Here is a 27,171-nt window from a genome sequence, read left to right as displayed (position 1 = left end):
ATAAAATTAAATGGAGTAGAAAGTATATTTCTATTCTCAAATTATATATCCGTCACCTTGTAGTATTAATTACTTATGTTAGTAAGTTATTTCTTAATAAATTTGCAAACTGAATCAAAATTTTAAAGGATGAAGACAAATAACTTCAACAGTCACATCACAATTATTTTTAGGAAAGCAGATGCTTTTCTATCTTAGAACACATCTTAGAAGTAACTCAGTATAACACTATAGAGTTGAGCACAAAGGTTTCAATAACTATAAAATATACCCTCAGTTTTATAAGAAAGTCAAAATAATTAGAATGACCTAAACAAAATAATAGAACTCCTTTTAAATTTTTGTTTTTGCTGTTTTAGTTTTTGTCTTTCATTGCCAAGAACTTTGCTCATTGCCTAACAGAATAAGAACAGGAGCTCTGGTAGCGTAGTGGTTACGAATTGGGCTGCGAACCTTAAGGTCAGCGGTTCGAAACTATCAGCTGCTCCTCGGGAGAAAGATGAGGCTTTCTACTCCCGTAAAGATTTACACCCTCAGAAACCCTGTACAGGGTCGCTATGGGTTGGGACTGACTCGATGGCACTTAACAACAACAACAACAACTGAATAAGAGTGTGGTCTAATAAGTAGGATCTCTTTTATAAAAACAGGTAAGTGAAATGTCAACATTCACTGCCAGTTGTTTCACTACTGAATCATTTATTATTTTATACATATTTAAGAATTTGTGTACTAAGTAATTTTTCAGGCACTCTCTTCTTGAAAATGTATATTGAATCAGATACTATATATTTAATTCATAGCTTTTTTTGTTTGTTTGTTTTTGTAACTAGGCAAACTCTCACTTCAAAATCTTAGAGAAAAGACTGTTAGCTTCCCTATATCAGAAGTCATGTCTCAAATGTGCATCTTTTCACAACATGCCATAAAGCACAGTTGCTTGGTGCATGATAGTCATTGAAAATATGGTTGGCTGAATGTCACACAAAAATATGCGAAAAAAAAAAAAATTCTGTAGCATGGTTTCAGGGTTGGTTTTATAAGTATACTTGTAGAATGCCTCCCTGCTTAGGCTTTAATAATTGGCATTTGCTATTTTGATTTTCTTCATAATTTTACTGTTGAACTCATGTTTTGTAAGTGAGGTTTGATGGAACAATGGAACATCTGGTTAGGCCAGGCGACTGGTCTGCTTCTACAGTGAAAGTACCACATTTACCATGTGGTTATTCTAGATCTCAAGTGGGTTTGGGAGGATCTGGTTCTGGTTTACAAGCCCTGGGACTTCTGAGACTGGAGGGCATGGAGACTATGGTGACTTAGTAAAATTCATGTCAATAATTTTAAAATGGCAATTTTTCTTTTTTAAAATGTTGTTGCTTGTAAGTGTTGTGGAGTCAGTTTTAACTCATTGCCAATCCTGTATAGGGTTTCTGAGAAGGGGCTGGTGGGTTTGGACAGCCGACCTTGTGGTTAACAGTCCATTGCTTATCCTACAGTGCCATAATGAAAGGACATTTATCAACAAATATGAGATTCTGGTCTGGTACTGTAGGATAAATGCTGGACTGTAAACCTCAAGGTTGGTGGATCAAACTCACCAGCTATTCCTTAGACACAGGGATACTATGAGTCAAAACTGGCTCATTGTTGTTATTGTGGAGTGCTGCCAAGTTGTTTCTGACTCTTAGCGATCCTGTATAAGATTTGTGAGGATGTAATCTTTGTGGGAGAAGAAAGCCTCATCTTTCTCCACTGAATGGCTGGTGAGCTGAACCATTGACTTTGTGGTTCCCAGTCCAGTGTTATGCTCTAGACTACAGAGTTTTCAACCAACTCAATGGCACGTATCAAAAACAATGAGCAAATGCATAAAACAATGACAAGTTGAGAGAAAAAGAGACTAAGATAAAACAGGAAGAAGAGATTTTTATTGTCCTGGTGTGGCACTGTGGGCTAATGAGTAGGACTGCAAAGTCGTTTGAACTGCAAGGTCGGTGGTTCAAGCTCACCAGCTGCTCCTTGGAAACCCTATACAGGACTGCTCTTGGTCAGTATCAATTCAACGGCACTTAATAACAACAATAGCACTGTTTCCCTCCTTTTGAGCAAAAGACTCTGAATTTTCATTTTGTAGTGGGCACAACAAATTATGTAGTCAGAACTTCTTCAGAATATTAACCAAACAGAAAAGAACTGTGGAACAGATGGAAGAAAAAGTATCTAATTTATAGATACAATATAAAGTGTCACTCTAATTAAAAGGTTAGCATTTAATTTTTTTACATTTATATAATACAAACATTAGTTAATTATGCAGAGAACACATTTTAAATAAGAATAAGAATAATTTGTCACCCTTGAAATCCCTTTTTTTTATTCTTACACTTTTTATATACTTTTAATCCATATTAATGTTTATTACTGTTGTCAGGGGTTGTCAAGTGGGTTTCAACTCAGTAAAAAATGCTTTTAGGAAATATTTTTTAAAAAATCCAGTGTTTAATATTATCCACAGTCAGTTGTCTAAATTAGCCAATTGGCTAATTTAAAACAAAAACTTCATTGAGAATGGGTTAAACAATCAGCTAGACATTTGTCTAACTATAAAACAGAACCTTAAATTATATGATTGTTGTTGTTGTTAAGTGCCTTCGAGTCAGTTCTGACCCAAAGTAACCCTGTATAAGGTTTCCGAGAAGTGGCTGGTGAGCTTGAACCAGCGACCTTGTGGTTCAAACTGACTTTGTAGTCCTGAGCATTAACCCACAGCACCACACCAAGACTTCAAATCATATGATAGCTATGTTGTTGTTGTTGTTGTTAAGTGCTGTCGAATCAATTCTGACCCATAGCGACCCTGTATAGGGTTTCCAAGAAGCAGCTACAGATTATTCAAAATATGGCATGAGCTTATTTTCAACTTAGTTAAATATATGTTAACAAAATTCATTTATTTTTATAGGAATTAAAGTATTTTACTAAATAACCTCTACTAATATTTTCAATTACATAGACAAATTACATTAAATTTAATAACAGAGTCATCGAAGCACCAAAACAGCAATAAAATTTTATTATTCCATGCTTAAGAAAAGATTTACTTACCTTTCCTAAAAAATGTACAAATGAGAACTCAGAGAAAAAAAAGTATGGCTCTAAAAATAAACTGCTTAAAATCATGTTCAGCATCAAATACATTTCTCTAAGAAACTATGATCATTACAATAAAATTAATGCTTTCTACTTAAATGATAGATTAGTTTTGGAGTCTTGGTGTGACACTGTAGGATAACTACTCACTAACCATTCTTTGGAAACCCTATACAGGATCACTATGAGTCAGAACCGACCCAATGGTGGTACTTAACAACAGAAACAAGTTTTGAGTTAAATGTTTGTGGTGGAAATTCTGCAGCAATAGCACCAGAGGATTTAATGATCATAAAATTCAGTATATACTATTCACATCTGTTGCTGTTAAATGCTGTCCCATCAGTTCTGACTCATAGTGACCCTATACAAAGTTTCCATGGTTATCAATCTTTGTGGAAGCAGAAAGCCTCCTCTTTCTCCAGTGGTGTGACTGGTGGGTACCAACTGCCAACCTTGTGGTTGTGTCAGTTGTATAGAGCCAGTTTTTGCCCTTTTTATGGCAGAATGACCTGGCATGAATAACTTGCCTGGAAGTCTTTTTTTAAATATAAATTTGCAAGGTGGCTGTGTGCCGTGGAGTTGGTTCTGACTCATAGTGAGCCTGTACAGGGTTTCTGAGGTTGTAAATCTTTACGGGAGCGGAACACCTCATCTTTCTCCCATGGAGCATCTGGTAGTTTCGAACTGCTGACCTTGCAGTTCACAGACCAATTCGTAACCACTACGCTACCAGAGCTCCTTATTATCTCTATTTCATGATCTACTTAAATGCCATGCTATCAGGAACAGTGAGGTATTATCTTGTTTCCTCACATGCATGTGAAAGCTGAACAGTGAATATGGAGACTGAAGAACGGATGCTATTGAATTATGGTGTTGTCGAAGACTACTGAAAGTACCATGAAGTGCCAGAAGAACAAACAAATCTGTTTTGGAAGAAGTCCATCAAGAATACTTAAAAGTGAGGATGGTAAAATTTTGTCTCATATTCTTTGGACATAATCTCAGGAGGGACTAGTCCCTGGAGACTATACTTGTAAAGGGGGTGAGTGAAGAAGAGAAAGACTCACAATGAGATCAATTGACACACTGGCTGTAACAATGGGCTCACACATAACAATTGTGAGGATGAAACAGGGTGAAGCAGTGTTTCACTCTATTCTATACAGGGTCATTATTAGAAACAACTTGATGTTACCTAACAACAACAACAACAATATAAAAAGGCCTCTATTTTTGTTTGTTGCCAACTAGTTGGCTCTGATCATGGCAATTTTATAAATAAGGAATCACTGACTGGTCCTGCACCATCTTCATGATTGTTGATATCGCTGTGGGTTAATGCACCAGACTGCAAAGCCATTTGAACTGCAAGGTAGGTGGTTCAAGCTGACCAGCTGCTCCTTGGAAACCCTATGCAAGGTCGCTATGGGTTGGAACCGACTCGACACCTAACAACAACAACAACAACAACTTTGATGTCAAGCCATCTTATTGAGAATTTCCCTTGCTTTCTTTACCATTCTACTTTACTAGATAGGGTTGCCCTTTTCTAGCACTTGGTCTTTCCTAAGACATGTATTAGGTAAGTGAGTCAAAGTCTTGTAATCCTTGTTTTTAAGGAATATTCTGGATGTGTTTCTTCTAAGACTGATTTGTTCTTTCTTTTAGCAGTCCACAGTATACAGGCAGTCCCTGGTTACTAACAAGATCCTGGCCTAAATGTATCTTTTAATTTAAATTGTATGTAAATTAGAACAGGTGCATACAATTCTTCTCATTTAGCCTCAAATTCTTTTCAATGATTTAGGAGCTGCAAGTGCAGAAAATGAAGGTAGATGTGATAAAGAAGTTGTTGCAAGTAGGGGCTTGTTTAATTGCTCTAAAGTGGGGCAAGTTTACATAATATTAAACAAGTTAGATGTTCATAAATTCATAACCTGATGATATACTGTATTCAATAGTTTTACCAACACCATGGTTCAAACATATCAGTTCTCCTGTCTTCTTTATTATCTAACTTTTGCATGCATATGAGGTAACAGAAAAACACATGGCTTTTGGCTATCAAATGGAATAGTTAAGTATAAAACTCTATCAATAATATCACACACTATCCTATTCAAGGTTACTGTGAGTAGAAACTGATTCGACAGCATTTTTAACAACAACCACAATTCTATCAAAAATAATCAAAGAATGTCTGTAGTCTTACATTGAATGGCAAATGCCAGAAATGGATCCTGAACCCACTATTACTTTCGGATTCTTTAGTTCTTCTTTATGACACATACTACTTACTACCTTACACTGTAAGGCTCATGAAGCAGGCACACTATTAACTGTTTGCTTTTTCCTTTACTGTTTTATCTTTGGCATCCATATTACATTTTTTAAGTGAGGACATTCACTAAATATTATCAATATAATATATATTAATAACAATATAGTATTATTATTATTAATGTTTAATAAATATTGCTTGAATCAATACATGAAAATTTAACTCATACCATCTCTGATTTCTATTAAAACAGTTACTTGATATTTAGGAAGAAATTACAATCATTGTGATTGTCCTGGTGTGGTGCTGTGTGTTAATGTGTTGGAGTGCAGAGTCAGTTTGAACCACAAGATTGGCAGTTCAAACTCACCAGTTACTCCTTGGATACCCTATACAGGGTTGCATTGGGTTGGAACCAACTCGATGGCACTTAACAATAACAATAACAATGGTAGCTGGTGTCCTGGGGTCGCACTGCAAGATAGGAAACTTGGTTTGAACTGCAAGATAGTGGTTCTAACTCACCAGCCATTCCTTGGAAACCCTATAAAGAGTTACTATGATTTGGAACCATCTCAATGGCACTTAACAACAACAATAAACTACCTACAGCAGCAATGATTGGTAGTTCATTCATGTCACATAGCATTCTTGATCTCAAGAAACGTGCATATTGGTTAGGAAGGGAAGATAAACTCTTACAAAATCCATAATGGTGTTTCATTGAGATAGGAATATGTGTAAAATTCCATGAAAGTGTCTGGGAATAGTCCTTTTAACTTCTATACCTCCTGACTGGTCTATGGGGCATTTTCTAAATCATTCAATTACCTAACGATGTATAATGCAAGAAGAAACTAGAATTGGATTTAAGTTCATACATCTCACCAGTAACAACATTATGGAGTCCTAGTATGGTGCTGTAGGATAAGCACTGGACCACAAGGTCGGTTTGAACCACAAGGTTGATGATTTAAACTCACCAGCCACTCCTTGAAAACCCTATACAGGGTCACTATGAGTGGGAACCAGATCCAGAACACTGAACAGCAAAGACACCATAATAATTTAATATTTGGCTGGACCATAAGGTTATTTACTTATGATTAACTAGATTGACATTTCAATTAATGTCCACAAATAAAATATTCAGTACACTTTTCAGAAGAGAAATACTTTTTCAAAGGAGATAGGAAAAGTGTATATTTTGTTAAATCTGTAGCTTTTCAATATGAAACTTGTATATGCATTGTTGCTGTTGTTGTTAAGTGCCTTTGAGTTGGTTCTGACTCATAGCGACCCTTTATAAGATTTCCTGGGAGTTGATAGTGGGTTTGAACTGCCAACCTTGCTGTTAGCAGTCCAGTGTTTATCCTTCAGTGCCATACCAGACTCCACTGGTTATGCCTAGAAAGTAGAAAAAATACAAATAACACAGCATCTCTTTTAGTGAAAATCATGGTTACTGCCTTTCTCTCTCTCTCTCTTTTTTTTTTGTCTTTTGAAGTTAACATATTTTTGGCTTGTGAATAATTATCTTTTCAGGAAGCATTTTAAACTTTTACACTGATGTACTATTTTTTTTTAAAAAATTATAAACAGACTTGTACAGATTTTAGAAATAAGAACATATGTTGTCAAGACTTTTTAAAACAAAATAGGAAGTGTGAGGGGCATCAAAATGTAAAAGATATTAAAATGCAAATAAAAAGATGAATGCTTATTTTGTGTTCCTAATTACCCTGGTAGCATAGTGGATTACAATTTGGGCTGCTAACCAAAAGGTCAGTAGCTCGAATCTACCAGAGACTACACTGGAGAAAGATGAGGCTTTCTACTTCTATGAAGAGTTACAACCTTGGAAACCCTATACAGGGTCACTATGATTTGGAACTGACTCGGTGGCACACAACCACCACCAATTACCTACTCTAAAATCTTCACCACTGTACCAATAAATAACATGATAAATGGAGAAAAGACTGAGGTTGTCATAGACTTCATTTTGCATGGATCCACTGTCAACACTCAGAGAAGCAGCAGTCAAGAAATCAAACGAAGGCAAATCTGCTGCATAAAACCTCTTTCAAGTGTTCAAGAGCAAACGTGAGTTTGAGGAATAAGGTGTGCCTAATTCAAGCCATGGTATTTTCAGTAGCCTCACATGCATGTGAAAGTTAGACAGTGAATAAGGAAGACCATAGGAGAATTGATGCCTTTGAGTTATGGTGTTGGATAAGACTGTTAAAAGTACCATGAACTGCTAAAAGAACAAACAAATCTGGGTTAGAAGAAATTCAGCCAGAATGCTCCTTAGAAACCAGGATGGCCAGACTTTATCTCTCATACTTTGGACATATTATCAGGAAGGACGAGTCCTTGGAGAAGAACATAATGCATGGTAAAGTAGAGCGTAAGCAAAAGAGAAAGACCCGCAATGAGATGGATTGGAACAGTGGAAGTTGCAATGGGCTCAAGCTTAACATCAACTGTGAGGATGTTGCAGGGCTGGGGCAGTGTTTCCTTCTATTGTGCATAAGGTCACTACGAGTCAGAACTGACTCAGAGCACCTAACAATGATGACAGATTATGTACTCAAACAAGATGCAAAAGGTTAGCAATTGAAATATGCTGTATTTTTAAAATGCACTGAACTGTAAATTAAATAAACATCTGAGGTTTATAAATATATGGAGACATTTGTAAATTTCAAATCTATTTTTCAGTGTCAATTCAATTAATTATTGCTCCAGAGCAAATACATGAAATCTGAAATCAAAACGTAAGCCTAAAACAGATCTATACAGAATAGTCAACCTAGGGCAGGGATTAGAGAGGCTGAATGTATATTTTTAAGAAGCCAATAAATTGGACAACCTCCTCTGACAATAATTGCTTTAAAAAACTTTTAGTAAATATCAGCAAAATTGGTTTGTAATCTAGCATGCCTTACTTTGAACACAGTCCCTAAAGGCTTTATACATCTAAAGATATCTATAAACACAATTTGTTTCAGGTTGAGCATCTATGATTAATAATTTCCTTTACTGTCTGTGACCTAAATAATTTCTTTTACTGAAATGCACACCTTGGTGATCCTATCATGCTCTGAAGATTAGAATCAGTTTTGTTTGTTTGTTTTTTCCCCTCTGGTATTGCTTTCTTGTTTTGCTCTCTAAATGAAACATCTTAAGTACACTATGGAAATAGAAGGTTTCAAATATAGCTCTTAGGGATTGCAGAAGTCAGTTAATTAAGGTTTACTGCAAAGATCTTTAATTATGAGAGTCATAATCTTAAATCTATAATCTTATTTATCTAACTAGAATCAGAATAATTAAGAGATGTTTCTCATAACTACAGTTAAGTGGTTCTAAGTGATTTGGGAAAAAGTATATTTGTTTAATTCTAAACAGATAGCAAACAAGTATGTGTTATCTAATGAAGTTTCCTTAATATTTATTGAATTTGAGAAACAGAAATCATATTTAACAACAACAACAACAACAACACACACACGTATATATGTGTGTGTGTTGTTGTTGTTGTTAAATATATATATGTGTGTATGTGTGTTGTTGTTAAGTGCCACAGAGTTGGTTCCGACACGTATATATGTGTGTGTGTGTTGTTGTTGTTGTTGTTAAGTGCCACAGAGTTGGTTCCAACTCATAGCAACCCTGTACAGGGTTTCCAAGGAGCATCTGGTGGATTTGAACCACCGACCTTGCCTTTCAAACTGACCTGGCAGTCTAATGGATTATCCTGCAGTGTCTTATACATATATATCCATCCATCTACCCATCTAGTCAAATACATGAAAGGAAAGGTATGGTAATGTACACTTCTCTCTATATATATACCATGTTTCACACTATGCATCTATAGAATTGATGTTGTTTAGTGCTGCCAAGTCCTGGTGTGGCACTGTAAGATAAAGTGCTGGACTTCCAGGTTGGTTTGAACTGCGTGGTCGATGGTTCAAATTCACCAGCCACTCTTCTGAAACCCAATATAGGGATGCTATGAGTCGAAACCAACTCAACATTACTTAACAACAACAAATGCTATCAACTTGGTACTGACTCATAGTGACCCTGTATAGGGTTTTTGAAGAGGGACTGGTGGGTTTGAACCTTGGACCCTGTGGTTAGTATCCATTGCTTATCCTACAGCACCACACCAGTTTTCCATAGGACAGTAACAGCCCAGTCAGTAAAATCTAAAATTTTATTTCTGTACCAAGTGGCATCTTAAGAAGATAAGCCTGGTTATATGATTTGGAAGTGTCAAGGCCTTGAAAGCCCTATAAAGCAGCTCCACTCTGCATACATGAGATCAGCACGAGTCAGAAGATGACAACTAACAACTTCTGCAGGTATCAGCTCATGGACACTGTTATTATGATGATGATTTTTGTTTCTCTGTTACCTTAAAAATATATCAGCTACTTCCCTAACTTGTCTTTGTTATTTTGGTGACACCCATTCTTTTCTGTAAGTTTTAGACTTCATTTCTCAAATCCTGTTGTACCTCTGCAATACATGTAGAGGCTCTTGGCACATTAGTCATAAGTTCCATATCCTGTAATTGACTAACCTTTCTTTGTGTCTTCTACTTAAAATGATTTCCCTTGTTTTAGACTAATTTTGCCTAATCACATTCTACTTATCCTTCATGACGGAACTTAATATTCATGTCATATCCTCTAGAAGACTCATGTCATTTCCTCTAGAAGTCCTCTGCAGACCTGCTCTCAGAGGACTCTGGCTTTCTCCTTGGCAGAACTTCTCACAGTACTACTGGCATATTTGTGAAGTTATTTGCTTATTATCTTCCTCCCAAATATATATGCTTCATAAGGGCTCATTCATCATTACACACAAGAAGAATACTAAAACATACTGAATAAATTCAGAGTAATTTCAATATAAATATCACTTTTCCATTTTAAGTATAAAAAAATAAGCAACTTGTAGATAATGAGACAAACTTCTTTCCTTCAGCATAAAAAAATTGCAATGTGCTATCTAAACATTTGGAAAGCTGTTTTTCAAATTCACTGAAATAGTTCTCAAGATACTCTGGTGAATGATGAGAAATCTCTTCCTTCAACTGCAACAGTAAGATTATGATCTGTAAGGATGATAGTGGCATCTGGTTCGGGATATTTTGTTTTACATAGTTGCTTTTTTAGCCAACACAGCTCTGACCTCTACTAGTATGATGAAAAAATAGCTGATGCATCCAAATATTGAATTATACCATGATGTTAACCTTGAATCGGAGTGCTTTTATTTTTAAAGATATGATTTACTATAGTCATAATTTCATACAGAAAGAGAGCTATCTTGGTACCTAAAAGTTTTGACATGATTGAAGGTAACTGTTCATATATAAGGCTTTGTTGTTGGTATGTGCCAATGAGTCTGTTGTGACTCATAATGACCCTGTAGAAGATTTCTGAAGATGTAAATCCTTGCAAGAGCAGAAAGCTTCATCTTTATCCCACATATATAAAGCTGGTCATTATTAAGTATATATATATTTAAGTATGTTGCTGTTAAGGGCAGTCGAGTCCATTCCATCTCATAGTGAGCCTATATAGGGTTTCCAGGAGTGTCTGGTGAGTTTTAACCACCAACCCTGTGGATCAAACCAATCTTGAGAGTGAGTGCTTATCCTATAGCACCAAACCAGGACTCCATATTTTAAGTATGTGGTGGTGGTAGTTATATGATGTGGAGTCAACTTTCACTCACAGCAACCCTGTATAGGGTTTCTGAGGTTGTAAATCTTTGAGAGCAGAACACCTCATCTTTCTCCTGCAGAACAGCTGGTAGTTTTGAACTGCTGACCTTGAGGTTAGCAGTCTGACTCGTAACCACTACACACCAGAGCTCCTTATTTTAAGTATATTTATATACTTAAAATATGTGGCAATTGTTTAGTTCAAGGGAGGACCTTTGTGTATTTCTCAAATAATATTTAAATATATTGTGATTCTTTGTTACTATTTATATCTAAAATAAAGTCAATTAATTTTTTAATAGTAAACAGTTTTTAATATTTTTCACAAAAATAAAATTATTGGAGAGGAGTATTTAATGATGTTATCCTTTCAGAATGTATAGTGTCAATATATGATGGATACTGGATCTTATTTCAAGGAAATCTGGTGGTACAGTGGTTAAAGCACTAAGCTACTAATTTAAAATAAAAGCAGTTTGAATCTAATTCTGTTCCATGAGAGAAAGATATGGTAGACTAATACCGTAAATAAAACAGTCTTGAAACTCCTATGTGGCAATCCTACTCTGTCATATATAGTTGCTACGAGCCAGAACTGACTTAATGAAAATGGAATGTATATCTAGTTTCATGTTTAATATGTATTTTTCCATATGGATATATACTTTTAATGAATTTTAAAAACTGATTAAACGTGTAAATTAAATTTTTTTTTTAATATTCTAACAAGCAGAAAAATAGATGAGTAAGCGCTCCTCTGATCCTAGAATAGAGGACTGCTGCATATGTGGGTTAATGCACTGGACCGCAAGGTCAGTTTGAACTACAAGGTTGGTGGTTCAAACCCACCAACCGTTCCTTGAAGGAATCCTGGTCTAGCGTTGAGGGTTAATGCGCCAGGCTGCAAAGTTGGTTAAACTACAAGGTCAGTGGTTCAAACTCACCAGCTGCTTCTTGGAAACCCTATACATGGGCACTATGGGTCGGAACCGACTCGATGGCACTTAACAGCAACAATATCTCTCTATATTTTTATTTAAAATGATATATAGTATTTATCATCCAAATTATTTTTTATACCACGCAGTTAAAGATGTCTCTTAAACTTGGGTTGTATTTTATAAACAGATGTTGTTGTTGTTATGTGCCGTGGAATTGATCCGACTCATAGCGACCCTGCACAGGGTTTCCAAGGCTATAAATCTTTATGGGAGCAGAAAGTTTCATCTTTCTCCCACGGAACAGATGGTAGTTTCTTAGGAACAAGCAAAAGCTTATACATAATCTGATAAAGTATAGAGGAGCAGATGACCTTAATCTGCTTTATGGTGAAGATATATTTGACAAGATTTTGTTGATTCTCAGGGAGAGAATAGGTAGTGTTCGTTCTGTTATACATGGAGTCACTATGAATTGGAACTGACTCGACAGCATATAACAGTGAGAAGGAGGAACAATATTTAAAAAAGGAGAAAATGGTAGAATACTATTTCATTTTGCTTTACTGATTAGATATATTTCTGAGAATTTTCAGCAAAATGAACTAACATATGAAAGGGATTTATAAAGTTCATAGAAAAATTCTACTTTTTGGGGAAATTTTAAAAGCCCCTTTATATAATATTTATATAAAATATTCAAATTCAATTCACATATTGAATATTATTAGTTTTATCTTGTATATTTTATATGTTTAATAATATTTTAACTTTTTTTTCAAAATAATTAGATATTCAATGAATTTGCACCAAAATAAATCTATTAGAATATTTGGTACACACACAATCTAGCCAATCCCAATGTTAATTACTTGCATTACTATAGAATGAGATCAAATTCAGGAAACTAACAGTGGTCCAATAACAATACTTGTGTGTATGCATGTTTGTGTGTGGCTCTTTTAAATGTTATTACCTATGTAGCTCCATGTAACTACCAGAAAATTCAAGATAGCCATGCCATTAATACAAGGTTCCTTGTGCTATTTCATTATAGCCTTACTGCTCATACCACAAATCTATAAACCCTGGCAACTACAAATCCCTTCTATATTGATATATGTGCTATTGTATGAATTTTATATATAAATGGAATCATACAGTATGCATCATTTTGAAATATATTTTCACTCAGGTGCCCTTGAAGTTAGCTAGCTTTGTGTCTGTAGTTCTGTCCTTTCTATTGATAAAAGTATCACAATATTGCTAATATAATTGTATTTAATATATAATATTAAACTTTGTTGTATAGGAATAGTTTTACCTTTGTAAATACGTGTTTCCACATCATTTTGATACACACATCTCAAAAAGAATTTTTAAATTCTTGAAGCTTTTCCTCTAGAATGATTTATAATACAATCATGTTATAGGGAATTAAAGAGACCATATACTTATAAATTCATACGAGTGTTCATGCTTGACTTCATTGCAGCAAATATCTATAGTGTTATAAAGAGAAGATTTAACTAAAAATCAAGAGGATTATTTAAAAAAATAATTTTACTACTTTTCACCAACTGTATTTAAGCACTTTCAGGTTGTTTTTTGTTTTGTTTTGTTTTGTTTTTTGCTATTTATCTTTAAAGTGGATCAAGGTTAAGCACGTTATCTGGAATGTACAATGCAGATATGAATTATAATTAAGTATATTTGTACTATTTGATCAATCTGACATGAAAAAAGGATGGCAGTATAAGTGGGGTACCTGAAATTTAATTTAATTGGTCAATAATATGGACTCATTAAGATATGCTAACATATGATTATATTAAAACATAAATGCATATAAAGTAGAGAAAAGCATTTTATGTAATTAACCATACCACTAAGAAGTAATAGGAGAAATATCTGTAACTTGGTAAAGAACAAATATAAGGTCCAGAAAATCACCTCTGCAATGTTTAGAGTAGACAGTTAAACATCTTTGAATGTAGGCCTATCAAGGATATTATGCATCAAAAGGGAACAGTGGGCCTGTTTTGAGAGAACAGCAGTGAAACTTACCATCTTGATCTGTGGTCACTGTAATAGCTGTGAATGGCTTGGGAGAAAAACTCAATTCAGAAACTCCATTCATGGCTTCAATTTCAAAGGTGTAATTCACGTGAGACACAAAGTCAAGTACTATCACAGAATTGTTGATCAGGCCAGTATGTCTTGGGATGAAGCGGAGTCCTCCTCCACAGTCCTCACACTGGCTGGTGTCTAAGCCACATTTCTTACAGATCACACTGTATGTGAGATCTTTTCTCCCTCCTGTGTCACTTGGTGGGCTCCATTCCAAAATAAGGGCTGTTTCATTGATGTTAAAAATCACATTCCTAGGAGCTGAAGGTGGCCCTAGAGGAAAGCAATTAAAAAACAAATGTACATGTATAGGACAATGAATTATGTTCTAAACTGAACGTTTATCAATAAACACATGTTGGTTTTTTATATTCAATTGAGCCCTTTCGTCTGTTGAGAACCAGAGCGAGAATATAGTTAAAAATATCTGATAAAGGGGAAAGTGTTTGTGGTGAAACTGTCTATATCTGAAGGTTTTGGCATATTAAATTCATTATTTATTATAAAAACGTCAGACTTTAAATATATATGGTGCTTTTATTTTTATCAGTATTTTGACTGAAAAAGAAATAATGAGAAAAATGATTTTAATTTCTGTTATGGTTTTATTTACATCACCATTCTTAAAACTTGAAGGAAAAAATGTTATCATTGTTGGTGTTAAGTAAATCGAGTCAGTGCCAACTCACAGCAATCCTGTATGGGGTTTCCAAGGCTATAAATTTTTTAAGGAAAATAAAACCTCATTTTTCTCCTGAGGAGCAGCTGGTTTGAACCACTGACTTTATGTTTTGCAGTCCAATGCTTACCCTAAAGAACCACACTATATACAGAATATAGTGTGATAGTCTTTGGGTCTTAATAGTATATTTGGTATTCAGATGAAAAATCCAGTCATTAACTTGAAGAGGCATAAAGGAATCTGCTTTCCACAGTTTGAGAATAAATAAATACATACATACAGGTGTGGACATTCGTTTTTTGGTATCTGTTCATTGGTCTCTCGCTGTCTGCGCAGCTCCATTCTGGTGCGGAGAGGGGATGCCAGAGCAAATGGACACCCCACCCCCACCCATGGAGGGTTCTACTACGCATGCACACATATCTCCTCGAAATTTAAAGTGACATTTCCACTTAAAACCAAATGGCCACCACTCGTCTGTCAGTTTGTTGTACTGTGGTAGCTTGTGAGTTGCTATGATTCTGAAAGCTATGCCACTGGTATTTTAAATAACCAGTAGGGTCACCAATGTTAGACAGGTTTCAGATATGCTGCCAGAAAAAGATACACTAGGAAAAAAGAATGATGAACTACTTCTGAATCTTTAGTCACTAAAAACTTTATGAATAGCAGAGATACACTGTCAGATATAGTGCCAGAAAATGAGCCCCTCAGGTTGGAAGGTACTCAAAATGCGACTGGGGAAGAGCTGTCTCCTCAAAGTAGGGTTGACTGTGATACCTGAAAGGAGTAAAGCTCGTGGGAGACAAGTCTGCAGGACTTTCATTTGTTGATGGGGCACAACTCAAAGTGAAGGGAAGCAGCTGTAAACATCCATTGAAAATCACAACATGGAATGTACGAAATATGAATCTGGGAAAATTGGAAGTTGTCAGAAATGAAATGGAATGCATAAACATCAATGTCTTAGGCATCAGTGAGCTGAAATGGACTGGTATTAGCCATTTTGAATCTGATGACCACATGGTTTACTATGCCAGGAATGACAAATTGAAGAGGGATGGTGTTGCATTCATCATGAAAAAGAACATATCAGATCAGTCATGAGGTACAACGCTGTCTGTGATAGGATAATATAAATGCACCTACAGGAAAGCCCAGTTAATACCACTATTTTTCAAATTTACACACCAACCACTAAAGCCAGTGAGGATGAAATTTAGGAGAATTCTACCAACTTCTTCAATCTGAAATTGATCAAACATGCAATCAAGATGTATTGCTCATTACTGGTTATTGGAATGCAAAGGTTGGGAGCAAAGAGGAAGGATCAGTAGGTGGAAAATATGGTCTTGGTAATAGAAATGATGCTGGAGAATGCATGATAGAATTCTGCAAAACCAATGATTTGTTCATTTCAAATACCTTCTGTAGACAACATAACAGATACACATGGTCCTCGCCAGATGGCACACATAGAAATCAAATTGACTACATCTGTGGAAAGGGAAAATGGTAAAGCTCCATATTATCAGCCAAAACAATGTCAGGGACACTGTGGAACAGACCATCAATTATTCATATGCAAATTCAAACTGAAGCTGAAGAAAATGAAAACAAGTTCACGAGAGCCAAAATATGACCTTGAATATATCCCACCTGAATTGAGAGATCATCTGAAGAACAGATTTGATACATTAAACACTAAAGATCGAAGACCAGAAGAGTTGTGGGATGACATCAAGAACATCATAAATGAAGAAAGCAAAAAGTCATTAAGAAGACAAGAAAGAAGGAAAAGGTCAAAAAGGATGTCAGAAGAGATACTGAAACTTGCTCTCCAGCGTAGAGATGCTAAATCAAATGAAGAAATGAGGAGGTCCAAGAGCTGAGTAGAAAATTTCAAAGATCAGCTCAAGAAGATAAAGCCAAATATTACAATAAAATGTGCAAAGATCTGGAATCAGAAAACCAAAAAGGAAGAACACGCTCAGCATTTCTCAAGCTGGGGAACTGAAGAAAAAATTCAAGCCTGTACAAATAACTAATGAAACAATTTTGCTGCCATATTTTTGCATATCTAATTTTGAGAAATCTAAACTAATTCTCTAAACTTTTGCAACCAGAAAAATTGACTTACATAGGAAGGAATTTCTGGACAAGATCATCTCCACGGAAAGAAATTTAAGTTATTACAATGAACTTTGATTTCTAAAGATTTCTTTTGTATTTGAAGTCATTTATTCATGAAATAAACACTTTATTAAGTGACTATTATGTGCTGGGTTGGTGCAGGATCCAGCAGTGTTTGGTTCTGCTGTGCATAGGGTCTCTATGATATGATACTGACTGCAGGCACCTAACAACAAAAACACCACCACCATGCACCCTCTGTTGGATAAGGACTTAACTGTTATCCACAAGATTGGCATTTGGTGCCCATCAGCCAATCTGCAGAAGAGGCTTTTTGCTTCCACAAGATTTACAGCCTTAGAAACCCTATACAGGGTAACTAAGAGTCTCAACCTACTCCACAGCAATTAATAATACCAATATGTGGCAGAGAAGAGCACTGGCAGAACAGTGGGTTAAACGCTGATTTGCTAATAGAAAGGTAAACAGTTCAAACCCACCAGGTACTCTTTGGGAAAAACACGAGGCAGTGTACTTTTGTAATGAGCCCTGGTGTGACGCTGTGGATTAATGCGCCAAACTGCAAAGCCATTTGAACTGCAAGGTCGGTGGTTCAAGCTCACCAGCTGCTTTTCAGAAACCCTGTACAGGGTTGCTATGGGTCGGAACCGACTTGACAGCACTTAACAACAACAGCAACAGGTAATGGAACCGACTTGATGACACTTAACAACAACCACTACAGGTAATATTCAACGAAACTCTCAGGAAGGTGGTAAGGAAATGGGCTTGGAAGAATATTAAGGGTTGAAGGTACTTGGATATTTAGACATAAAAAGATCTTGAAATAGTCACAGAATTGGAAGAAAGTCATTATGGGTAGAGGCCAAAGGAGGAAGTCTGAGTTTTAGGAAAAAGGAAGGAAACAGGCAAAGCAGGATTAGGTTTATTAAAATGTGTCTGGATATTTTTCTATGTACAATTGGAAGAATCTCGCAGATTTTACATATAGCAGTGTTGCATTTTAAAAAGAGTCTATTTGTTTACAGAGCTCTGGTAGCATATGGGATATGATGAGCTGGACCGTGAACCAGAAAGTCAGCATTTCAAATCTTCCAGTCACTCTGTGGAAGAAAGATGAGCCATAAGTCAAAACTGACTCCATAGCACATAACCACCAATGACCATTGTTTGCAGAGTGGTAATTGGTTAAATAAATATAACAAAAAACCCACTACCATGGAATCACTTCCAACTTAACAAGGATCCTGTATTTATAGGGTTTCCAAGGCTGTAAATCTTTACAGAAACAGAAAGCCTCCTCTTTTGTTCTGCAGAGTGGCTTGGGGATCTGAACTGTGGACCTCGGGTTAGCTGGCAGAAGACTGACATGATATTAGTCATAAATCTATGTGACTGTGTATTTGGATTATTATGATATTAACGTTTTATTATATATTTTCTTTTTGTTGTTGTTGGTTCCTTATGTCAACCATCTGCAAACTAGGAAACTCAGTCACCTATATGTACAACACCTACAACTAGACTTATAAATGGGAAGCATGCTTTTCCTAAATGGTTGCTGCAAACCTGTTTTGTTTGACATTTCATATTCTAGAAGGTTGTAGAAGTAAGTGCTTGCTTTTGAAAGGAAAACATAGAAGAGACTATAAACTAGCACATAGAAACAAGTGTAGCTTTTTACCTCCAACCTAGACTTATGGCTTGGAAATAAAATTAATTAACATTATCATAATAATGTCTTCCTAAAGAATGACATATTCATATTGCTGGTCTTTTATGTATAATGGAAAACATGAATTATTATTCACTTATATTTCTATGAATAGGAACAACGTTATCAATTATGTTATGGGTGTTTGCAAGTATATAACTGTCTGCCTAGAGATACTTACAAAAAAATTTAAAAAGCAGATACCCTTCTTACTCAAGGGCCCTGATACCAATTTGCATGACGATTAAATAGCTTTTTAATTGCTGTTAAATTATGCCAGCTAAACTGTGATTTCATGCAAATATTAAGCTGTAATGACATGCAGTGAATCATTTACTAAGATTTAGAACTTGGAACAAAGAGAGACAATTAATTCTAATCCTCAGATTCAACTAAATTATGTGTCACTGGGCTTTTATGAATGTGGCCTGATTTCTTTGTTATCATTTATAAATTATACAAAGATTATGAGACACATTGAGAAAAATTGGCAGCAGTAACACTTTTGGAGAAATCTGTATCGAAAACGCTCAGAGATTTCCTTATGTTGATTTTCCTTTTTTTTTTTTCCTTCAAAGGACACAAGTGTTATACATAAAAAGACAGAAATGTTAACTCCTCACCTCGAAACTGACGTCCTAAGAAAAGGGTAACTATTTTGATTTGTGGCTATTTGTTTTCAAGTCTATCAAACAATAAACCTTACATTAAACTGCAAGTTGATTTCTACTAGTTTATCTAGAATTTTTTAAAATTTTGATTCGGGTTTGATTTTCCCTTTCCACTCATTGAGAATTAAAGAATAGGACCCTAACAGACAAATTGCTGAGAAGCTTGTGGCAGTAGTATTTCTTCCCTTTCCAAAAATGTACCTGACTCTTCATCCTTCCACATTTTCCCCAAGGTATTAGAATATGGTTGTTTTGAATTTCTAATTTCACTTTTAAACGTTTTTAAAAGACATAACATTTTAAAATACAACTATGTCTCCTAAAATATGTTTTGTACAATACCTTCATTCCCATCAGAGATCCAACATACTCACAATGAGCTCAGGGGACAAATAAGACTCTTCAACGACATTGACACTGGAACACTATGGACACAATTTGCTTTGTTGAATTCAATATTTCCCACGCTCGTTTCCCTACTATAGGATCTAATCACCAAGTGGCATCTGAATGAATCTGAACATTTTTTACAACACACTTGAACAGAAGCTGATATAAGAGAACAAGTGTAAGGATAATACATCAATCACTTCATCAATTACTGCAGATTTATATTTAAAATTACAGCGATATGTTAGTTCATAAAATAATAGGGTATTTTTTTCATATCGATTGGAGAGTAATGATTCACCCATATACACATTAGCTAATTGTTGTTTGCACACATATTTTTTAACTTAAAGAGCTGTGAAAATATGATCAAACTGAGGATATCCAGATTATGAAAGTCTATTGCCTAATAGCTATAGATTACCAGCTGCTACCTGGCAATAAATGAGATGTTCTCATAAATTTTTTGGCTACTAGGAAGGTAATTATATAGTTCCCAAGAAAAGGCAAATTAATTCGTATCAGTGAGTTTACAAGTGAGAGAAAAATAGTTCTAAATCAATTAGATCAAACAGATCTTTAAAAAGTACATTGAATCTCCTAGAGAAGTTTGTTGTTGTTGTTAAGTACCTTGAAGTTAGTTTGGATTCATTGTTATTGTTAGGTGTCATCTAGTCGGTACTGACTTATAGAGACCTTAGGCACAACAGAACAAAACACTGTCAGACCCTGGGTCAACCTCACTGTTGTTGCCACACTTGAGCCCATTGATGCTGCCACTTTGCCAATCCATCTTCACAGGGGTCTTCCTTTTTCTCTGACCCTCCACTTACCAAACATGATATCCTTCTCCAATGACTGGTCCCTCCTGACAATATGCCACAAGTATGGGAGACGAAGTTTGGCCATCCTGGCCTCCAAGGAGCACTGTGGCTGCACTCTTCCAACACAGATCTGTTGGTTCTTTTGGCAGCCCATGGCACTTTCAGTATTCTCCTCCAACACCATAACTTAAAAGCATCGATTTTTCTATGGTCTTCCGTATTTACTGTCTAGGTTTCACATGCATACAAGGTTATTGAAAATACCACGGCTTGGGTCAGATGCACCTTAGTCCTTAAACTGACTTCTTTGCTCTTGAACACTTTACAAAGATTTTGTGCAGCAGATTTTCTTAAGGCAATATGTCATTTGATTTCTTGACTGCTGCTTCCATGAGTGTTGATAGTTGATCCAAGAAGAATGAAATCCTTGGCAACTTCCATCTTTTCTCCGTTGATAAGAATGTTGTTTATTGGTCAAGTTGTGAGGATTTTTGTTTTCCTTACATTGAGATGCAATCCATACTGAAGGCTGTGCTCTTTCATCGTCATCAGTAAATATTTTTAAGTCCTTTCACATTCAGCAAGCAAGGTTGGATCATCTGCATATTGCAGGTTGTTAATGAGTCTTCCTCCAAGCCTGATGCCACGTTTTTCTTCATAGAACCCAGATTCTCGGATTATTTGCTCAGCATACAGGTTGAGTAAGTATGGTGAAAGAATACAACCCTGTCGCATACTTTTCTTAATTTTAAACCACTCAGAGTTCCCGTGTTCTGTTCAAACAACTGCCTCTTGTTCCATGTACAGATTCCTCATAAGCACAATTAAGTGTTCCAGAATATTCATAGATCGCAATGTTGTCCATCGCTTGTCATGATCCACACAATCGAAAGCCTTTGCATAGTCAATAAAGCCCAGGTAAATATCTTCCTGCTATTCTTTGCTATCAGCCAAGATCCATCGGACATCTGCATTCCACATCCTCTTCTGAATCCAGCTTGAACCTCTGGAAGTTCTCTGTAAATGCATGCTTGCAGCTGTTCTGTATTACCTTTAGTAAAACTTTACTCACATGGGATAGCAAAGAGATTGTCCGATGATTTCTACATTCTGTTTTGTCACCTCTCTTTGGAATGAGCAAAAATACAGTTCTCTTCCAATCAGTAGGCCAGATAATTGTCTTTCAAATTTCTTGGCACAGATTAGTGAGTGCCTCCAGGGCTGGCTCACTTTCTTGAAAGATTTCAATGTTTATTCCATCAATTCCTGGTGCCTTGTTCTTTACCAATTCCTTCAATGCATCTTGGGTTTCTTCCTTCAGTATCATTGGCTCTTGATCATATGGTAACTCTTGAAACGGTTGAACATCTACTATTTCCTATTGGTACGGTGACTCTCTGTATTTATTCCATCTTCATTTGATGCTTTCTGCATCATTCAATAATTTCCCCAGAGAATCCTTCAATAACATTAAGTCGAGGCTTGAATTTTTTCTTCAGTTCTCCCAGCTTGAGAAATGCTGAGCATGTTCTTCCTTTTTGTTTTTCTAATGACCCTGTATATGCTTTCCAAGGAGTATCTGGTGGGTTTGAACTACTGACCTTGAGGTTCAAAGTGACGTTGTGGTCCAGTGCATTATCCTGTAGCACCTGACCAGGACTTCCTATGTTTGGGTAAATGTTGTTTGCAAAGAATTGTTTTTAAGTTCAAGTAAATTCTGACTTATCCAATAAGTTCTGACTCATAACAACCCTATATAGGATTTTGTGGCTTTAAATCTTTATAGGAGCAGAAAGTCTTATCTTTCTCCCATGTTTGTGAAGACTACAATTGTATAATTTACTAAGAATGGAAAAAAGACACATGAAAAACCTTATCCCTAAAATATTAATATTCTATCAGAAATATGTTGTCAGATTTACATATAATTTAGAACTCTAAAATGATCATCTCATCTTTGTATCATCACTATTAATCATAAATGATATGTATAAGGTTAATCTATAGTCTTTCCTACTCAACATTTAAAAATGTATTTAGTATGAGCATTTGTAAACATAATTTTCCATTCTTTTTTTGTCTAAAACACTTTGTGAAGTACCTATAAGATTTGTTCATAAAACATGTCTATTTTTGAATGAATGGAAAGTAATCACAGAACTGGATTCCAGCTAAGTCACAGGGAAGCAAATAAATCAAATCATTCAGATAAAAGAAAAATGGCCAAAAAAGTAAAGATATTATGTCAAGGTCATGTGGTCCATTCATAGAAGCATGAGACCTAAGAGTTTTTATGTTCAGATTAAAGAAAGAAAAATAACAAAAAATAAAAATTAACATATTATATTCAGTCAGTCTAGAGAGAGAAAAATCCTGGGAAATAAACATTTTACAGGTATGTTACAATGCTTTGCTTTGAGAATACAATCATGTGATTCTTAATGTTCACAATGCGCTTTCTGAAATAAGCTATGTGATTTGGACATGGGTGAACACCATATTATATACAAGTAGTCCCTACATTAAAAACAAGTCCCATTCCTAATCAGTCTTTAAATCAAATTTATAGTTAAGTTGGAACAGTTACGTATGGATCATATCTAACATCAGTTAGTCACATGTTGTCATAGTGTATGTTATATAGTCTACTTTCTTATGCCTAAAAACATCAAAGTACACTTCCGGATACATGAAAACATCTTTCAGACAATAATTGTTGTTGTTATTAAGTGCCATTGAGTCCATTCCAAATCATAAAGATCCTGTTTAGGATTTCTGAGGAGTGGCTGGTGAGTTTAAAGCATCAACTTTTTGGTTCAAACTGACCTTGGGATCCAGCGCATTATCCCGTAGCACCACACCAGGACTCTAAGACAATAATACAGTAATAATAATAATAATGTCTTGATGTGTGTTGCAAAACAACACCAATTTTTAATTATGAACTATGTTATATACCTTGAAATTTTAATGTAATAATGTTCATAACGGTTTGGCCCATGAATGTGGTTGCATGTTACTCCAACAGACATTATGTGACTCATGACTATAATACAAATACAAACTTGCAAAACACACTAATTGTTAACAATCTACTGCTTCCTATAAAACAGTTCTTTAAAGAACGCTATCTTAGAACATTTGAAAATAATTTTATATACAGAAGAGAAATTGAAACTTTACTTTCAAGATAAATATTGCTCAACATTTGTTGTTATATGCTGTTGAGTTGGTTCTGACTCATAATGACCCTATCTAGGATTTCCCAGGAGTGGCTGGTGAGTTTGAACCTCCAACTTTGTGATTCAAAATTGCCTTGTGGTTCAGTGCTTATGCTACAGTGTGCCATATCAGGAGTAAATATACTTCAAAGCCTTGTATTCCACATATGAAAATGGAGAACTGCTTCTCATTTTCAGCCATGGTATAGTATCTGCTTCAATAACTAAGTACTGTTCTATGTGCCGTGGAGTCAGTTCTGACTCATAGCGACCCTGTACAGGGTTTCTGAGGCTGTAAATCTTTACAGGAGCAGAAAGCCTCATCTTTCTCCCACGGAACAGCTGGTAGTTTCAAACTGCTGACCTTGTGGCTCGCAGCCCGATTCGTAACCACTATGCTACCAGAGCTGCTTTTAATAACTAAAGTGGTACTTAAATTCAATTAACTGTAATCCATTCACATTTTCATAGTACTGCAAACAAAGACATGGATCATTCTTTTTAGAATTTATATTATTTATAAAATTCATAGTTAAAGAAAATAAAAACTAATGGGACATATTCGATTAATTTCCAGAATAAAATCTAAACTTCTCAAGTTTGCCCAAAAATGTCTTCATGAGAAAGTTAAAGTTCATTGCTTAACCAATTGATCTCTTTGGTGGTATCACAATGCCTTTGCACACTTACTTATGTTTCTTTGCTTTGTGGAAATTTTGTGCTCATCTTTCAGGTTGCAATTTAGGTGTTACCCACTTTGTCTCATTTCCCTATTGTCTGCAGGCAGTATATCTTCTTGTATATCTTGTGTTGTTGATGTTAAGTGCTTTCAAATTGGTTTTGACTCATAGCAACCCTTTTGTGGGTTTCCAAGGAGCAGCTGGTGAGTTTTAACCACCGTCCATGTGATTCAAACCTACCTTGTGGCGCTCCTGTAGCACAATACAGGACAGGCGCATTAAAAATTAAGCCAATATTTTTCAGCACTGAGTTTCTTCTAAGGAATGTGCTGACTGTTCTACACTATTTTATGTCATTCAATAATTCTAACAAATTTATCACCATTTTGTAAAAGGATACTGATGTTAACAAATAAAAGAAATATTATACTGAGGTTTTTGTACATAAATACATAACCTATAGCATAGCAGTTACAAATCGGGCTGTTAACCTCAGGGTCAGCAGTTCAAAACTACCAGCTGTTCCGCGGGAGAAAGACGAGGCTTTCTGTTCCCATAAAGATGTACAGCCTCAGAAACCCTGTACAGGGTCGCTATGAGTCGGAACCGACTCTACAGCATATCACAACAACAACAATAACAACAACATGATGATCTAATGTGCTCTGAGAGTTGTTGTTAGGTGCTACAGCAGAATGAAGCACTGCTTGGTTCTGTGCCATCCTCACAATTGTTATTATATTTGAGCCTATGTTGATACCACTGAGCCAATGCATCTCTGTGGGGGTCTTCCTCCTTTGAGTTGACCCTCTACTTTCCCAAGCATGATGTCCATCTTCTAGGGATCGGCCCTGCCTAACAACATATCCAAAGTATGAGCGAGGAAGTCTGACCATCCTTACACCAAGAGTAACCTCCATTAACTAAGGAAAAGAATAGAAAGCATAGTCTTTGTATAATTCTTCACACTGTGCAAAGTTTGACAAGTGGAAATGCTTTGTGCTTAAAGGAAAGCACAATGTTCAAGGATATACTCTTTGCAAGAACATTGTACTACAGATTAAATATATACCCATATGACTTTAAAATTACTTCAGAAACGGAAAAGAATATTTATATTATGAAAACCGAGATTAACAGATTGTTGTTATTGTAGTTAAGTGTTGTAAAATCAGTTTTGACTTCCAGAAATATTGTATAGCAGTCTTTGGGGGAGCAGAAAATCTTTGCAGGAGTGGCTGATGTATTCAAACTGCCAACTTTGTGGCTCACAGTCCCTTGCTCATCACACAGAGCCATAATAAGGTAGGCAATAGCCCATCTTTTTACCCATTGGAAAAGGACAAAAGGATAAAAGATTCTCAAATGAAATTCTGTATACACTCAAAAATTAAAATTTTGTGTATACTCAAAATATTAAAAAAAATAAATACCTATAGCTCCAATTTCAAAACACCAGTTACCAATTGATTGATCTATGCAAACCCAAACTCTTTAATATAAATCTATAAAATAACTGATTATAAGAATTATTAAGTTTTTTTTCACTTGCAAAAGCTAAAGGAGAAAACACAAGTGTGATTAACACACAATAAAACACAAACAATATAATAAAAAGTCCCGCCTCGCCTCTTTTGGGTTAAATATCAACCAATTCTCCTAGCTCGATGAACAAAAAAACATACACCAACGCATAGCCCTTTCTGTGGTTGGATGAGATTCTTTTAGTTAAAAGGAACCCAGGCTTTTTTTTGCCACATCTATTGTGAAACTGAAGGAGCTCTGGTAGCGTAGTGGTTACGAATCGGGCTGCGAACCGTAAGGTCAGCAGTTCGAAACTACCAGCCACTCCGCGTGAGACAGATGAGGCTTTCTGCTCCTGTACAGATTTACAGCCTCGGAAATCCATAGGGTCGCTATGGGTCGGAATCGACTCGACAGCACTTAACAACAATAACAACAACTGTGAGAATGAAGACCATTCTCAGCAACCAGACTGTGGACATTCTAGAGAACAGAATGTTGACATCAGTCTGAACGGCTGACGGGGAACCCTGCGGAGGAACATCAATGTGAAGCTCAGTCTCCCTGGGAAAGAAAAAGAAGAAGCTTCCCATTGACAAATGGTGGGGAAACAGAAAGGAACTGGCTAGAGTCCTCTGTAGTCATGTGCAGAATATGACCAAGGGTGTTACACTGGGCTTCTGTTACAAGATGATGTATATGCTCACTTCCCCATCAACGTTGTTATCCCAAGAGAGTGGGTCTCTTGTTGAAATCGGTAACTTCTTTGGTGAAAAAATACATTCCTAGGGTTTGGATGAGGGCTGGTGTTGCTTGCTAAGTATCTCAAGCCCAGAAAGATGAAGTAATTCTTGAAGGAAATGACATTGAACTTGTATCAAATCCAGCTGTTTTAATTCAGCAAGCCACAACAGTTAAAAACAAGGATATCCAAACATTTGGGGATGGTATCTATGTGTCTAAAAAAGGAACTGTCCGGCAGGCTAATGAGTAAGATATAAAAGCTATTCAGCTATGGAAGCAAGGCCCGAGTGATTCCTAAGACCTATTG

The 27,171-nt window shown here is 35.8% G+C and overlaps 1 protein-coding gene and 1 pseudogene across 1 annotated transcript in view; one reads left to right on the top strand and one right to left on the bottom strand.

Moving 5' to 3' along the window:
• Positions 1-27,171, bottom strand: part of EPHA6 (EPH receptor A6) — an 837,864-nt gene that overhangs the window by 792,050 nt on the left and 18,643 nt on the right. Inside the window, exon 3 of the mRNA XM_006868630.1 lies at positions 14,198-14,533. Coding sequence (XP_006868692.1) covers positions 14,198-14,533 — 336 coding nt within the window. The remainder of the gene's footprint in view (positions 1-14,197; positions 14,534-27,171) is intronic.
• On the top strand, positions 26,568-27,114 carry LOC102821184 (annotated as a pseudogene).

Source organism: Chrysochloris asiatica, unplaced genomic scaffold, assembly GCF_000296735.1.
Source record: "Chrysochloris asiatica unplaced genomic scaffold, ChrAsi1.0 scaffold00120, whole genome shotgun sequence".
Taxonomy (NCBI): Eukaryota; Metazoa; Chordata; class Mammalia; order Afrosoricida; family Chrysochloridae; genus Chrysochloris; species Chrysochloris asiatica.
The sequence above is the reverse complement of the archived record's forward strand: the minus strand, read 5'-3'. Positions and strand labels throughout refer to the sequence as shown.